This window comes from Setaria viridis, chromosome 7 (genome assembly GCF_005286985.2).
Source record: "Setaria viridis chromosome 7, Setaria_viridis_v4.0, whole genome shotgun sequence".
Classification (NCBI taxonomy): Eukaryota; Viridiplantae; Streptophyta; class Magnoliopsida; order Poales; family Poaceae; genus Setaria; species Setaria viridis.
This window is the reverse complement of record NC_048269.2, coordinates 15,929,678-15,946,363: the sequence shown is the minus strand read 5'-3', so window position 1 is coordinate 15,946,363 and position 16,686 is coordinate 15,929,678. Positions and strand designations below refer to the sequence as shown.

The following is a 16,686-nucleotide window of genomic DNA, read 5'->3' as shown; positions in this document are numbered from 1 at the left end:
CATGTTTCCCGTTCAAATTGTGTAGACAGATGGAAAGATCAACTTTACTGCTCTCTATGTCCCAAATTATAAGTCGTTTTGATTTTATTAGATTTATAGACTTTGTTATGTATTTAGATATATCGTAAGTCTAGATGAATAATAATATCTATGAATCTAAAAAGATCAAAACGACTTATAATTTGGGACGGAGGGAGCACTTAATTATACTGTTCTATTTGTCTACATTGCCCTTGTACATAATTCCAACTCATTTAACTCAGCCCAACTATTTTAATTGCCCCAGTTTACTACTACTGAACTTTTATGATAAAAAACAGGGTTTTGTAGATATTATCATAGGTTAGAAGCTTGAGACATCCATCACCCTGCTGGTTTAAATTAAAACCCAACAGAGTTAAAAACGAAAAGAAAAAAATCATTAGGCGATGCATTGAAGTAGTTTTTTTCCTCTCACAACGATCTAGTTTAAATAGTTTGGAGAGGTAAAACAAATTGAGATGTGCAGGGAGTCAAGTGGTTTAGTTAATTGTACAAAGTAGTAAAATTGACCTTTTTTTCCGTTCAATAACAATACAAGTATTTTTTAGGTGTTACGTGGAAGTTGCGGAGGATGCTGACCGTTGCTTAAATGAATCGTCTTTTTTTTATTTAGAGAATACAATTGCCAATGGCCAATTTTTCAAAAGAAAAATGAACTGATAGCAAATAAATGTTTTTAATATGAAACGGTATATCCTGCTGTTTGATGCCTGCATAGTGTCTCAGTATTGCAAACCATCATGAATCATGACGTGCGCTCACAAGCTGCCCACTCTTGTACAAGAAACCCCCAGAAATTAGAGCCTCTCTAGATCACAGGTGTTTGGAAGGGGGAAAAGATCTGCATTCCTAAGGATTCGACACTGATGCTTTTGGATTTGCAGGATTGATTGTGTCGCCCATGGACCTTGCATGTGGACACAGTTTGGCTTCAAAGAAATTCCACAGGAAATTGTGTACCTCCTTTTCTTTCTGAAAGACCGTTTACCTCTTTTTCATTGGGATGGAAGGTAGCGCAGCCATTTGATGTGGACACAGTTTGGCTTCAAAGAAATTCCACAGGCTTCATAAGCAGGTCGCGACGGGTGTTGCTGACGGTGAAATCGATGGCCAAATATCATGTTGAAAGCACCATCCCATGGACTCGATCGATTCGACGAAAGCCCAGCAGGAAGCATATGCAGAAGAATTACGAACATTTCTTTGCGTCAACTCTTACCAAGACCTTGTAAACAAGTACAGTTTGATGAAATTTCGCGGATTAGCACAAACAGGATTGCTGCATCCATGCATACACGCTCAACCTGTGCTAACTGTGTTACAATGGATGTCGGAGTCAAATACAATGCCCTTGAGGAACTGTCCAAAGTTGTTGAACAATTCACAAGCTCCGAGCTTAATTAACCACCTTTCCTTTTGCGAGGAATTTGAAATTTTGAGAAAATTTCTCTAATCCTCTTGCTCTTTATCGCGATGTTTTCCAAACCTTTTTCATTTATTTATGAGTAATTAGATATAACTTTTGAAAATCCTTGGGTTAATAATTTATAATTGACCACAGTTTGCACTAAGTGGCTGAGTTTACAACTCTGCTAATACTTTTCTTGTTTTTCTAAGTGAAAGAAGCAGAAAGCTTCTTCTGAATTCCATGTATCCAGCCACGCTGATTACACGCTAGTAGCATCCACGGCATAGGTAATAAGAACTCTCATCCGGAAGGCTTTCTAGTTTTTTTTTTATTGGGGGTTGCCCATTTCATTGGCAAGGTAAGTGTCAGGCCCAAGCCCATTGATTGCGTTGTGTTGATTCAGTCAGACTTGAACGAGGCTGCGCGTGTTGGGTTGAACCCACTTGTGAGTTACTTGTACCAGCCTGCATGCACTTTTCTTGGCTTTGTTTTTAGTGCACCCTGGCTTTGAACTTGCTCCATGTATCCGTCCGTGCAGTATGAATTGAAAACGTCCATGAAAATCCATATCATGATCATGGCTTCAACATGTTCATGTCTTGGGCTAAACCAACAAACATGTATTTTTCTGCAGTGTTCGGGGTTACAGGACTGCCGCCATCATTCGATTTTACAGCTGTACAATTTTGATCGGATCTTAATTTTAGTCGCTTATAGCATATATAAGCAGAAATACAAATTGAACACAACTTATCTTGAACTTTGTCGTAGTGTGTGTTTGTGGACGATCACATACTAAATACTACTACCTCCGTCTCAAATTACTGTTCGTTTTGACTTTTCTAGACACATAACTTTTGATATGTATCTAGACATGTCATATAAAAAATTATGTATCTAGAAAAGCCAAAATGAAACGGAGGGAGTAGATTACAATCCTCACTGCTGTGATATGATATCTTGGACTCAATAAATATTTTACTTCAACTGCATAAATAGAAAAGACATTCTGATACAGCAGTGGCATGCATAAACGAAATTTTTTACACAGTGGTAGCATGACTCAAAATATTACAAAGCGATAGCAAACACCAAAACTGTAATTGCCACAGTATCACAAGCACGTTTTCTCCTTAATATCTGGGTAATGAATTCAGATGTATCTATATTGCTACCAAAGTTTGTCAACCTAGAATTACCATTAGTTGAATACAAATATTCGGCACTCCTAGCCGTATGCCGCCACTGATGTCACTTGGTGCTTGCGCCAAGTTGTTGCCGATGTTTTTCGAAATTGTTATGAATGCACTCGTATTTGTTTGTATATCTTAAGTTTGTTGCAATAGATTATTGGTTCTGTAGATGTACATGTATGTTATTATATACTAATTTTATTGCATGAGACCATTTATTTTTGTTTGATGAGGTAGTTTTCTTTGTTGCAAAAGATTAAATGTGGTGTGGCTGTGTCATACATGCGGCTGCATACTATTTTTTTTAAAAAAAATGTGCCACGATGTCATTTTGTTTGCTGATCAAGGTCATATTATTTTTTTTCTATAGATTTTTTTAATTTGTTGCGATAGGCATCTGCTTATGTTTCATCGGACATTCATATATGTTATGTTACAGATTATCCAATGCGATGTGTCAATATAGAAACAAGTAGCGTTGCTTGAAAATTGAAATAAACTTAATTATCGTTGTCTGAATATTTTGCAGGAAAGCTACTCAAAGGGCAAACAAATATTATATGACACAAATATGATCGTTGCTTCAATGGTTTTTCAATGGATTTCACTTTGGGTTCGATTTGGATGGCTGCAATATAATCTTGTGTGTGTGTGTGGCTCTATATCTATGCGCTACACTTGTCCTTACAAGTCTAGTACTATGAAAAAGAAATCATGACAAATTCGTCGATACAATTTTCATAAGTTCAATCCAAACTAAGGTTTCTAGAATGAAGGTCAAAGTAGAGAGTTCTGGTTTTGTGCTTTGGTAGAATGCCATATGTTACACAATTCGAATGCATATCAATTTCTCCTGTTAGTTATGTTTATTTCTTCACACTAGAATTCTTGTGCAGTTCTCAACTTGTTCTAGTGATAGACTAAGGCCCCGTTTGGTAGGGCTTCTCAAAGTGCTTCTCCACTGGTTTTTAGTGAAGCCCTACCAAAGGGCCAATTTCAAAACGGCTTCACCACCAAAGCCGGGGAGAAGCCGCAAAACGGCTTACACTAGAGAGGAGAAGCCGAAAAAAGTGGCTTCACCGGCTTCTCCTCTCTCTCCAAGCATTAAGTGATCATAAATTACATATATTGCCATTGAGAAGTCGTTTTACCAAACGTTTTGCAAAACGGCTTCAACTTCACTAAAAAAGCCAGCCGTTTTATGAGAAGTCGAAGCTCTACCAAACGGGACCTAAGGTCATCTAAACATATCTGGGCTAAAGTTTACAGCGCAGATTCTCTAACTTGCTGAGGCAAGTCACGAGTGACTTTCCCCCTTCTGGATGCCACTCATTGCCCATTCAACGACGCATGAAGCGATCAGCTTTTCCAATGCCCAACCAATTGGCCGAGGGCTGCAAATATCAGCCCAAAAAAAAGCCCAGATCAAGAATGAGACAATGCATTTTATTTAAGTATTTCAGGATTAAACAAGTATTTCACTAATTATTTTGCACACTTTCGTGATCCAAATAATCAAAGTAATCTCCATCAAGGACACTACTTATACCAGCCACAGAGTTTCTGCAACTAATTAATGATTTTTTTTTTTGAGAATCCATTGCTACAAAAAAACCCCAAACTTGTGTGCTATTTATGGAGATTCCGTGAGCATGGGAACTCTATCGCTAACTGCACAAAGTCATCTGATGTAGTAAAAAGTTACTCTGGTTATTTGAATCATGGAACTACTAAAATAAAACACTTGTTTAATTCTTCAATTATTTTTCCAAGGTAATTTTTCGATTATTAAGTGAAATGTCCTTGATAGATGCCGTTTCGTGTCTCATTTCCGAACTAGACTTTTTTGGGGCTGATATGGGCAACTGAAGCTTGATTGTGCATTGAAAAAGGTTGATTGCTTCATGAGCCGTTGGATGGTTTATGGGTGGCTCCAAAATGGGAAAAGTCACTGGTAACTTGCCTTCAGGAACTCAGAGAATCTGCGCCGTAAAGCTTAGCCAGCTAAAATTTAGCTCTAAACCATCTATCTAGCAGGTAGAATTGTCCTGAAGCACGCTCGTGCTGAAAAAGATGCTGCATTATTGACAAACAGAGGCCTTGGTTTTGCACTTTTGCTGAGACACCCAAACGGCCAAACCTGAGCATGAATCCCAACGGTTCAGTCGGCGGCTACGATTTGCCTGCCCCCCGCCATATATCCGCCGGTGCGCAACGGCACACGCTACAAGCGCCTCAATTCGCCTCCGCCCGCCAAAAGCCGCAACAACCAAATCCCCCAAACCCCTTTGCCTCTCTTCCCCTCTCTCTCCTCCCCGGCCAAGAAGAACGCAAGAAGCACCGGCGCCCCACCCATGGACTGGTCGGAGGAAGGGTTCAACGAGGAGGAGCAGCCGTCGCTGCGCAGGCGCACCGCGAGGCGGCGTTCTCCGCCCGGGCCGTGCTCTCGGGCCTCCGGGTCGAGGTCGCCCTCTCCTCGCCGCGGCGGCCTGGCCCCGGCGGGCTCGAGGTCGCCCTCGCCGCGCCGCACCGGGATCATGGCGACGAGACTCGGCAGCTCGGTGCGGACGACCCGGCGGTCGCCGCCGCCAAGAACGCCCGGCGCCGGCGGTGGCGGGGAGGACACCGGCGTCGAGGAGGTCATCGCCAAGATGAGGGAGGGGCTTCTTCCCGCGCCCGCCGCGGCGCGGGATGTCGCCGAGACGAGCGCCGCGGGCGCCTCTGGTTCCGGAGGAGGAGGAAGCGGAGGAGGTGGGGCGGACGAGGTGGAGGCGCGGGTGGCGGAGGGCGAGGTGAGCGGCTTCACCGGCTTCTCGTTCCAAGAGCTCGAGGCGCTGCCGGGCGTCGACGGGGCGGAGGTCCTCGACGCCTTCGCCGGCTCCGAGGAGGCGAGGAAGGCCAAGGCCGCGGCCGAGTTCTTGGAGGCCACCATGGGCGCCAACACCGGGGCCAGGACGGAGGCGATCAAGGCGGAGCTCGTCGCCAACGGGCGGATGCTCGACCTCGCGGGGCTGGAGCGGTGGATGCGGAGGACGGAGGCGATCTCCGAGCTCGAGTGGTTCACGGGCCTCTGCTGCAACGAGGAGAGCCCGCCGCCTCGGATCGAGCTCTTCGAGTGCGCGTTCCGGGCCCTGGGGAACGCGTCGGCCGGCGAGCTCCACCGCGGCGCCGAAGCCAGGAGGCGCTGGGTCGGCTCGGTGGGCGTGCCCCACTTCTTCGTCTGCCCCGTCTCCGACAAGGTCATGGAGAACCCAGTCGTCATCGCCTCCGGAAAGGTGCCGCGAATCTTTCGTCTGTTCTGCTTTCTTGAATTCTTGGCCTGCTTCTGTGATGCGATTTCTGTTCAGGAGCGCTTGTTCGTGGAGAATTTCTGCCTGTTTCTTTGCGTTGGATGACGGAAACATTTTCTTGGATATTAGCACAGCAGTTTGGATTGATTGCGATTCTGAAAATCTTGCTATTTCTGAACATGTTCAGGTTTTGTGTCGGTTAGAGAGACTTGCTACTCTAATTTTAGCAGTTTCGATTCATTGCAATGTGCCAATCTGAAAGTTTTGCTATGTCTGAAATTGTTCAGGTTGTGGTATCAGTAAAATATTGGAAAATCCGCGGTGCTTATTCTAGAAGCTTATATCACAGGCATTTCTGGATCGTAGGACGCCCCAGTGATCAAAGATCTTAGAATCCTGTGTATGTTGCGTTTTAGAATTTAGGAACATAATCTGAATGTGTGCTCTGTAGATCATCATTGCTATCAGTTTCAGTTTTCAGTGGAAAATGGAACATTCCACCTGATTTTGATCAGATAAGTTTAGTTCTCATTATCTTGCACACTGTTTGGTCGATCTGATCAGAACTCTCTTGCCTATTTTGTCCATATGCATTTGTTTATTTCAAACATCTACTATTTACCTTTCCTGATTACTGTAACTCTTACTATTTTGTTTAGTTTCAGTTATTGAATAGTAACTCCAAGCTGTTCTTCTAAACTTCATTTCTTGCTGGATTCAGTTCTGAAAATCTTGCTACTTCTGAACACGTCAAAGTTCTGTGTTAGTTAGAGAAACTTACTCTGATGTTAGCAGTTTCGATTCATTGCAATGTGCCAATCTGAAAGTTTTGCTATATCTGAATTGTCAGGTTCTGGTAGTTAGAGAAAATTACTCTGATTGTATCAGTAAAATCTTGGAAAATCCAAGAGCTTAAAGAATTTGTGCTTGTTTCTTGGTGTTCGTCTATGACAATCATTTTCTTGGATCTTGCAACCAGTTCAGATTCTGAAAAATGCTGCATGTCTGATTTTGCTCTGATTTACTGTTAGAAATTACTCCGATGGCAGCACTCCATGTCTGTATATATATTCAAGAATTGCTTCAACTCTGTCAGGTCACAACATGCAGATTATTTGCACAGCGGCATGTTTCCACTTTGAAATCTTGTTTTAAGTTGTTGTATTAGGGTATCCTATGCTAGAAGTTTGTATCATGGGCATTTCTTGATCAAAGGACGGCCCAAGGATCAGTGACCTTATACTCCTGTATATGTTGCATTTTAGAAGTATAACCTGAATGTGTGCTCTGTAGATCATCATCACTATCAGTATCAGTTTCAATTTTCAGTAAAAGTGGAACATCCCACCTGATTTTGATCAGGTAAGTTTATTTTTCATTGTGTTGCACACTGCCAATTTTGTTAATGTAAACATCCATCAGTTACCTTTCCTGATCACTGTAGCTCTTGCTATTTTGTTTAGTTTCAGTTACTTAACAGTTACTTCAAGCTGTTCTCTACACTTCATTTCTTGCTGGATTCAAATCTCTGACTGCAACTCTTCCGTGGCTGCAGACAGTTGATCGTTCAGCACTGGAGGAATGGCGTAAGGAGCACCAACGCATCTGCCCCGTCACCGGCGAGGTTCTCTCTCACACCATGTTCATCCCCAACATCCTCATCAAGCTCTGCATCGAGCGCTGGCGTGCAGCAAACAAAATTGCAGACGTGGTGGCAGCCGCAGATCCACCTGCCATTTCCCCCGAGGTGGAAGCCCTGTTCAAGCAAGTCACCCTGATGCCCCACTCCCCTAGAAGCTCCAGAGAAGTCCGCGACGCGCTGTTCCTCCTCCAAGAGCTGCTCCTCAGCGAGGAGAGATCAGTCGTGCACCTGATCGGCAGCCACACCGGGACGATAGCAAAGCTCGCCTCTGTCCTGCCGGAGACGTGCCTGGACCCTGACCCTGAACTGGACGACCTCATCTTCGGAGTCATGGAGAAGGCGGCTTCCTACGGCCCCAACAAGGCGGTGTTCGGAGACGACCGGTACGCCATCCCAGTGCTGATCGCGAGGGCGTTCGTGGGGCCAGTGCCGATGCGAGCCAGGTGTGCCCACATCCTCGGGCTGCTGGCCGACGACGACCACTACAACAAGATCAAGATCGGCGAGCTCGGAGGCCTCGCACCGCTGGTCGAGCTGCTCCATGTCGGGGACAAAGGCGTGAAGAAGACGGTGGCAAGGGCGATCGCCAGCCTCTGCGAGGCCCAGGAGAACCGGAGCAGGTTCCAGAGGGAGGGGGTGGTGGACGCCGCCATTTCGGCGCTGCGGAGCGACGGGCTGGAGGTGGAGGCTGAGGGCATCCTGCTGCAGGCTTCAGGCTCTAACCACGCCATGGACGAGGTCATCTTGAAGCTCCAAGCATTCCAGGGCGACGAGATATGCCAGAAGTTGGCTATGCGCCTCTGGAGAACCTTCGTCCTGACGAACCCAGAAGACAAGCACGGCGTCGTCCCTTCTATGCCGGCCTCGAGGGAGAGTTGGGAGGAACCTTCGACGTCAGACGCTGAGAGATCTTCGACATCCTCGGAGGGGTCTGCAGATGAGAAGGCCTTGAGAAAGCAGATCAAGGAAGACGTTAAGATCATCGTCTCTTGGCTGCAGAAGAGGTGCTACTTCCCCCGGACGTACAGGTACAGGGATTGAACATTGCCTGGCGGTGCAGGCGGATCTGAACTTGTGCAGTAAAGAACCAAGAGGAGTGTGAGTGACTGGATATAGCTGTTTCTTGACTTGGCAGAATATATTTCCTGTGTACAAATGGCAGTAGCGCAGTTGAAGCTAAATAGTGATGCTGAACTTCCTCTGAATGTCAAACTGATCATTAGTAGGATTTGGATGTGCTTGCTGTAGAATCCTGAGAAGTTCAGGATGTTCAGTTTTGTGACTTTGTAGACAAGATAACTTTTGCAATTTTGGAGGCAGAAGGTGCTTGTGCTGTTTTGATTGTCGCTTGAGATTGAGTAGCAGCCTAGCAGGGAGAGCCTGCTAGCCCTTTGGTTTTACTGGAACGTTACGGATTGTTCCTTACAAGAGTTCCTGCTGTTTTTGTAGAAAGAAATTATAGTTCAGAGCATTAGAATTTGTTATACTGCTGAGATTCCTGTTTGAGTCCAACTATCGATACGTCGAATATCAGGGCCGGATTAAATCAATTTGTCTTGAATTTGTCATTGCTGTAGACTAAGCAAATTGCATTAGAGGTTTGCAAAGTTGTGGCATACTGCTGCCTTTTACCAAATTTCTTTTCGGTACATGCCTCGACGAATGCACAATGCATCTGCCGATCAATTTTACCAACTGACTGACCACAGGTTCTCAGCTTAGTTCGTTGCGTATATACAGTGTGTGCGTACCAGGTGCCAACCTGACGACAGACTTCTTAACATGAACGCCTGCTACTCGGTTCGTGTGCCACGTGTACTGGCCGTGCACAAAACTTGCCAAACGTGTGTGCGGATGTGCCACTAGTGCTCCGGCGGCGACGGGCGGGGGACGTACTTGCGCGCCCACATGTGCCGCCCGTTCACCATCAGCTTCACCAGAGGCCGCCCGCCGAGCACCGCCGCCGTCGTCGCCGCGAGCCGGAACACCACGCGCCCGTACGTCGGCAACTCTCCCGGCGGCGCCTTCTCCATCATCACCTTCGTTATACAGTCGCCCCACCTCCTGCACACGGACAGTAGGACACAAGGGTTACATCTAAACACGACCTAATAATGCCACTATATGAAATGATCACATGATCAAATACAGTACAGTTAAGCTGCACAATGATTTGCGGAAGATGTGTCCCATCTGCATAGCTCCAATGTTGGGGGCGAGGAATTCAAATGCTGCCCCTAAAAATTGCCTAAAAATCGTTCAAGCGTGTAATTTAAACTGTAAATTCAGATGTAAATTTAGCTTGACTACAAAGTCACAAAGCTTAACATCCTGAACTTCTCAGGGTTTTACAGCAATGTTGGCACTAAAAGTTGTCCTGAACTTCTCAGGATTTTACAAATTTCCATGTTCTTCAGGCTAGGAATCGAGGAATGTACGTACAATGAGTTCACAGATTTACAAAATGATGAAGTACAAAAATGCTAGTGCGAAGAATGTTGAGAGAACCATATTTTTTATTAAATTTAATAAAAGGGAAATGCTGGAATCAACTCATAAATGCATGGCTCCCAACTGAATTGGTCAGAGATTAATTATGGCATGCATGTATGATTATCAGTGATTGGCTGATTGCTTGGAGAGTTGTTGCTACGTACTCAGTGAAGAACTCCTCGACCTCCTCGCGTGTTAATGGGAACCCTTTGGAGAACGTGATGAACAGCGACCGGCCGTCCTCCTCCAGCGCCGCCGCCCTCACCGGCGCGCCGCCGCGGAGACGGTACGGCGCCGCCAGCTCCGCCGGGAGGGCGCCGTCGCCTCCGTCCTCCTCGTAGCGCCGCAGGATCGCGCGCAGCCGGTCGTCGAACACCAGCGTCCCTACGCCGCCCAGGACCTCCGCGACGCCGCGCCGCGCGGCTTCGGCCGCCGCCGCCGCCTGGCCGCAGGGCGCGAGGAGCCACCACGGCCCGCCGCGGGGGTGGCCGCCGCCGCCGTCGACGTCGGCCTCGCCGCACAGGCGCGAGAGGAGGAGCGGCGGCACCGGCGGGGCGCCGTGGAGGAAGACGGCGCGGGCCTCGGCGGCGAGCCGCGCGGCGTCGGCGGGGGTGCGGACGAGCGCGGGCACGCGGGGGACGGCGTCGACGCCGGCGCGGCGGTGGAGCCACATGAGGAGCGCGACGGCGTCGCGGGCGGGGCGGCTGCCGGAGCCCAGGGAGAGCAGGTGCTCGTAGGCGGCGCGGTCGACGCGGTGGAACGCGAGGACGTCATGCACGGTCGGCTCCATGGCCGCCTTCGCCCCCCGGGGTGGTGAGCGAGTGGGGGCCAGCGGCTTACTGTTGTTGGGCAGCGCAGCAGTGTGGTTGACTGGTGTGGATGGTAAGGTAAAAGTAAAATAGTCGTGGACTCGTGTGGGTTGCGTTGATCGGTTTTGGGCCAATCTATGCCTATTTTGTGCTCGGCATGCAGTTTTTTTAGAGGGTAAGCAGTATTATTATTAAGAAATGCTTTCACCATTGTCAAAAATGAAAGTGATCCTTTATTTATTCACAATGGTCAGTACTTTAGGTAATACAAGAAAAAATATTTTCCACCGACTTGTTGAACTTAAGCCTGTTTGTTTCAACTTTTACTTTTGGCTTGTAGCAAAAGACAAATCCTAAAACACATAATCTATTTTTGGAATGGCTTGCGGAAGCCAAAAGTTGTATTTGTACTAGAAGTTAAAAGCAAGTTTGGAGGAGCTTTCCATGGGCTATTTTGAGACATTGTTTTGTGGAGTATCCTATGTATTATACATTTTATTATTAATTCAAAAGCCAATCCAAAGATAGATAGATTTTTTTTACTTGTTCAAAAGCTACCTTTTCAAGCATCCCAAAAAACTAGCTTTTGAAAAGTAAAAGCCCAAATAAGAAAGGCTTAAGTTTTTTTCAACTTATATCCTTTTAACTTATGTGCTCTAAGGCCTCCTTTGGCACGTCTCAGGGGGTTTCGGATTTGGCTTCGCGCTACAGTAGCGTGACACTGTGCTGCACTGTTTCCAACTGTAGTGTGAAGCCGGAATGCAAAACAAGGTAAAAAATGAACTGGGAAGAAGGGAAACCGGTGGAGCCAAAAAAAGTGGCTTACCCGACTGCGGCTCCAGCACGCGCAATGATGCGCTACAGTGCTGCACAGAGCCGAAGCCGGCGTAAGCCATACAAAACAAGGCCTAATACTTGCATGATGTGAGTCCAAACCTCGTCAAAAGTAAAAGATAAAAATTAACCATTCAAGTAAACAAAAATATTTCACCCAAGCATAAATGAATATATCATGTAAATGTTCTTAGCATGCGCAACGATGCGCTACAGTGCTGCACAGAGCCGAAGCCGAAGCCGGCGTAAGCCATACCAAACGTGGCCTAAGACTTGCATGATGCGAGTCCAAACCTCTTCAAAGGTAAAAGATAAAAATTAACCATTCAAGTAAACAAAAATATTTCACCCAAGCATAAATGAATATATCATGTAAATGTTCTTTTCCCCTCCCCTTCTGCAACGCTAAAGTCGCCTTATTAAATTTTAAGAAACAATGAACCGGAAAAACATCTCGTGCCTTCTGAACACTTCTCCTTTTAAATGACATAGAGTTGTACGAGTTTCCATAATGCAATCGATTTCGAGGTCTTGTAGTAGAACTTGTTTTAACAAAATATAGCACCCACTTATGAGAGATTTTGTTTTATCGTTAACGGGAAACCACAAAATAAAGACAATATTTTTAAGACAATTCTAGAGTGTGGAGAGCTAGCTCGTGCATCCTCCACGCTAAAACTTATTCATGAGGAAGTGGACCAGTGAAAAAACGAGCATAGCTTGCCTACGGCATTATTTTTTTAAGTTTTCGGGCAGCTTCTCAACATGAAAAACTAGAACTTCTTGTACAACTTCCAGAAAGCTAAAAGCTCAGAAAACTTCAGTTTTTTCAACTTTTCGTAGCTTTTTAAGCCTAGAAAGCTAAACACATCTTCTAAAAGCTAGTGTGGGCTTTTCAGAAAAAAAAAGCCAGCAACAACTTTTCTAAAAGGCTCAAAAGCTGCAGCTCAAACAAACGTGCCCTACGTGGGCAAGGAGTTCAAGTGAGAGGGTATCACATATACAAGAAAATAATAAATATAGATAAGCTCATGGGAACTAAGTATAGCTTAACTGGTAAGCTTCCTTGTAGTAGAACTTACCCATCACGTTTCGAGGTCTCGATTCAACGCTGGTGCTCGTAGTTTCCTAGATTTATTCCAGGATGTCGTACATACATCTATGGGCTCACCAGGAGGTTTGGACAGTCCCAAATGTGGAGCTGGACACCAAGACGCATCTGACATGGAGACCATGGTGCAGGTAGGGGTGGTAATGGATCCTGACCCTCATGCCTCTTCACAATCCAACTCAGCCTTATCGATTTTTAAGTTCAAAATCATATAATATTATGGCCCGGCCCTTATTGAGCCTGATCCTTAAATTTGCTAGGCTAAATTAGAGGGCCCTTTACCACCCCTAAGAGCAGGACGGCGTAGTCTACATGGGAAGACAGGAACTAGTCGAGGATTTGAAAATTACTCGTTGTAATAAAAGTAGAACTCCTCTAGTCATATCCGACTAGTACTCTTCTAACCAACCGACCTGTAACCCTACCCCCGACTATATAAGGCGAGGCAGGGGACCCCTCCAAAATAATTCAATCCAACCAACACACATGACATAGAGTATTACGCAATCTAGCGACTCGAACCTGTCTAAATCGTGTGTCTGCGTTTACCTCCGAGTTCCCGATCTCGACGAGCCTCACCAACCAAAACACTACCTCGGTGTTGGAGGTATGCCCTAGAGGAAATCATAGAGATGATGATATTCCATTTGTATCCATGATTTGTATATTGTGTTCATTGAATATCCATTAAAGGCTACTTAAATTGATCTGCAATTATGTGAATTGTATGTGAAACTCTTTACTTGTATGGTTATTCTAAAGTTGTCCCTAGTCGGAGTTCATGTGAGGACACACATGAATATTAGACTAGCACATGTATTAGTTGATGACTATGTTTCACAAGTCATGGACATGGAGATGTTGAACTAATAGTGTGGACACATGTGGAGACATGTGCTAGGACTGACCCAACACGAGAAGTAGTTCTCTCTTTAAACAACATATACGCTTTGTCCTTAGACCTGAGATTGTCGCATGTACTCAAGATGTGGATCGACCTACTTAGGGGCTATCAAACGCTACGCCGTAACAGGGTAGTTATAAAGGTAGCTTTCGGGTTTGTCAAGAAGCATGCTATGCGATATGGTCAATCAAGATGGGATTTGCCCCTCTCTGATTGAGAGTGATATCTCTGGGCCCCTCGAGTGATCAGATCCGAAAATGCATGGCCATGCTACGTACGGTTAAGAGTTAACTTACAAAGGGATTCCGAATCACAGGATCGAGAAAGAGCGGTCGGCTTAAAGCTAGACCAAATATCGTGAGGCAAAGGGAATAGCATGTATATATTATGTTGTGATGATTCGTCTGATATGTTCTTCGTGTGCGTATAGGAGTTGGCACGTCTTGCTAGAGGCCGCTACCAACTATTGGGCCGAGTAGGAGTACTCGGGCCATGTCTATACGTATCCGAACCCATAGGGTCACACACTTAAGGGGCTGGAAGCCCAATTCGGATGTGATCCGAGTTGGATTAGGTTTAGAAGTACTAATGGGCCTCGGACCCAAAGGCCCGTTAGGAACCTCTATAGATAGAGGGGTGGGGGCGCCCTAGGGTTTACACCTTTTGGCAAAACACATCTGCCGCCCCTCCCACGCTCTCGCCTGTTGCAACTCGCGGATCTAGCAGTCCGGCTTGCGACGCTTCCTCCCTGCACGTGTGGATACCTTGGAGGTGTTGCGCCTGCAGCACTTGGACGAGCCACCGACGAGCCACGACGAGCCACGACGAGCCGCCGACGAGCCACGACGAGCCGCGGCACGAGGGCGATCTTGCTGCACGTGGACGAGCTGCTGGACGTTGACGTGATCGACTACGTACGACTACGTTGATCGACTACGTACGACTACGTTGATCGTCTTCGCTGCATCGACGCAAATCTACTTCTTCCGCACCAGTAGTGCGTCGAGTGGTAATCCCGTGATCCTTATACGGCAGTTCTTCCTGGTTTTACGCGGTAGAAATTTTGATTTGCGCTAGTGAGCCTACCTCGTATCCCTATAGTGGTATCAGAGCCGTAGTTGTTTAGTTTTGGATTCGGGATGTGTGCATATAGAGATATGCAAGTTTTCAGTTTGATCTATGCCCTGGTTTCGTGCTCTTGCTGCAATGGTAGTGTAACAACATACTCCTACCGGTCGGTTTCCGCCATCGGAGTTAAGTGATACACGTAATTCCAGTTGCAGTGAGCGAAGATCAATATAATTGGTCGAATCGAAATCCAGGGTCATACGCCAGACGCATTAGATGTGCAATAGTAGATGGGATCTACTACCGGGGTCGGGATTTTTGCCGTATGCATATGCTTCGGTAAATCAGCCGTAATTTTTCGGTACGATCTCGGATCGGGGCGAATTTTATATGAAAATTGATCTACAGAAAAAGTTACACATGAAATTCAACCACTTTGCCGTTTTCGCCGAAATTAGATTTCCCAAATTCGGCTTGGAAGATGGAGTTTTGGGCATCCGAAGTTTGGAACGTTAGGACGCCTAACTCTGTTTTGCAGGATGTATGTATCATGTGATCAGTATGGCCCCTTTGTGTATGTGATGCATGTGTGTAACTCATTCGTGACCTGCGTGTCGCGCGTACGGCAACACGGCAGGAGCCATATGTGTTGTCACTTTATTGTATTTAATGGTCTGCGTACCAATCTGTGATGATCCAAGCAACTATGTAATCTTCATTACTAGCTTCTTTACTAGCTATTAGGCGTAATAGCATGTTCTAGTTTTTGGAGGACTCATCACCAGGAGGATGGCGCACATGGAACATGGAGATGGAGATCACCATGGTGAACAGGTTCTATGGAGATGGAGATCACCATATGAAAATGGGCCATACTGTGTCACAACTGTGTGAATGCTATTCTGTTTATGTTTTACTTTCTGCATGCTGTGATGTTAGAAGTAGAACGATCCCTCACAAAGTTTAAGTTAGTATGCCCTCCCAACTAAAACCTGCACCGTCCCATGTCTTGTACAATTAGTGGTGGGTCTATGAAATTAGGGTACCACTAGTTTTCCTTGACTAGACGGGTTTGTGTCGGACACTTACACGCATAAGGGTTGGTTTGCTTAACAAGGTTATCTTAACGGTTAAGGACCTTGGGGCATAAAGGTTGGGCGCCGAGACATAGAGATGTCACCCAACAACAGGAGTCATATGTGATATGATTAGCAAAAGTTACTTACCGACCTACCTTGTTTGCTAGCGGTGATGCTAAAGCTCACTAGTAGACTTGTTAGTTGTGGATCCTGAATCACTAAGTTTCAATAGAGGGATATTGATTTTAGTGGGAGTAGATTCTGTTAAAATAGTTTAATGTGATTTGCTCTATCATGGATACGTTTGTCTTAGTGTATTTTGCATTACTTTTGTTGTAGATTAAATGGCACCTAGCAGCACTACACTGTTTGCTTTGCGTTCGGTCCTTGAGAAGGACAAGTTGAATGGAACAAATTACTCGGATTGGATCCGTAACCTGAGAATTGTTCTCAGGGCTGAGAAAAAGGAAGATGTTCTAGACAACCCACTACCAGAAGAACCTGCTGATGATGCACCCGCTGCTGCTAAGAATGCTTACAAGAAAGCATGTGATGCTAACCTCGAAGTAAGCTGCCTTATGCTTGCTTGCATGGAACCCAAGCTGCAGATGCAGTTCGAAACAAACCATGAGGTGCACGATATGATCGTGGCGCTTAGAGACATGTTCCAAACACAGGCCAGGACTGAAAGGTTCAATGTGTCTAAGGCCTTTGTGGAGAGCAAGCTAGCAGAAGGCGCAGCAGTAGGACCACACGTAATCAAGATGGTTGGTTACACTCAACGGTTGGAGAAGCTGGGCTTCCCACTGGGCC

The 16,686-nt window shown here is 45.9% G+C and overlaps 2 protein-coding genes across 2 annotated transcripts; one reads left to right on the top strand and one right to left on the bottom strand.

Annotated features, from left to right (window-relative positions):
- The first annotated feature begins 5,294 nt into the window (after positions 1-5,294).
- LOC117864661 (putative U-box domain-containing protein 46) lies at positions 5,295-8,770 on the top strand. Its single transcript, XM_072295297.1, has 2 exons — positions 5,295-5,918; positions 7,489-8,770. The coding sequence occupies exons 1-2, from the start codon at positions 5,295-5,297 to the stop codon at positions 8,614-8,616; spliced, it is 1,752 nt and encodes a 583-aa protein (XP_072151398.1). The 3' UTR covers positions 8,617-8,770.
- Positions 8,771-9,437: 667 nt separating this feature from the next.
- On the bottom strand, positions 9,438-10,884 carry LOC140223452 (uncharacterized). Its single transcript, XM_072295296.1, has 2 exons — positions 10,233-10,884; positions 9,438-9,639 (listed from the first exon to the last, which is right to left on the bottom strand). The coding sequence occupies exons 1-2, from the start codon at positions 10,856-10,858 to the stop codon at positions 9,438-9,440; spliced, it is 828 nt and encodes a 275-aa protein (XP_072151397.1). The 5' UTR covers positions 10,859-10,884.
- Positions 10,885-16,686: the final 5,802 nt, after the last annotated feature.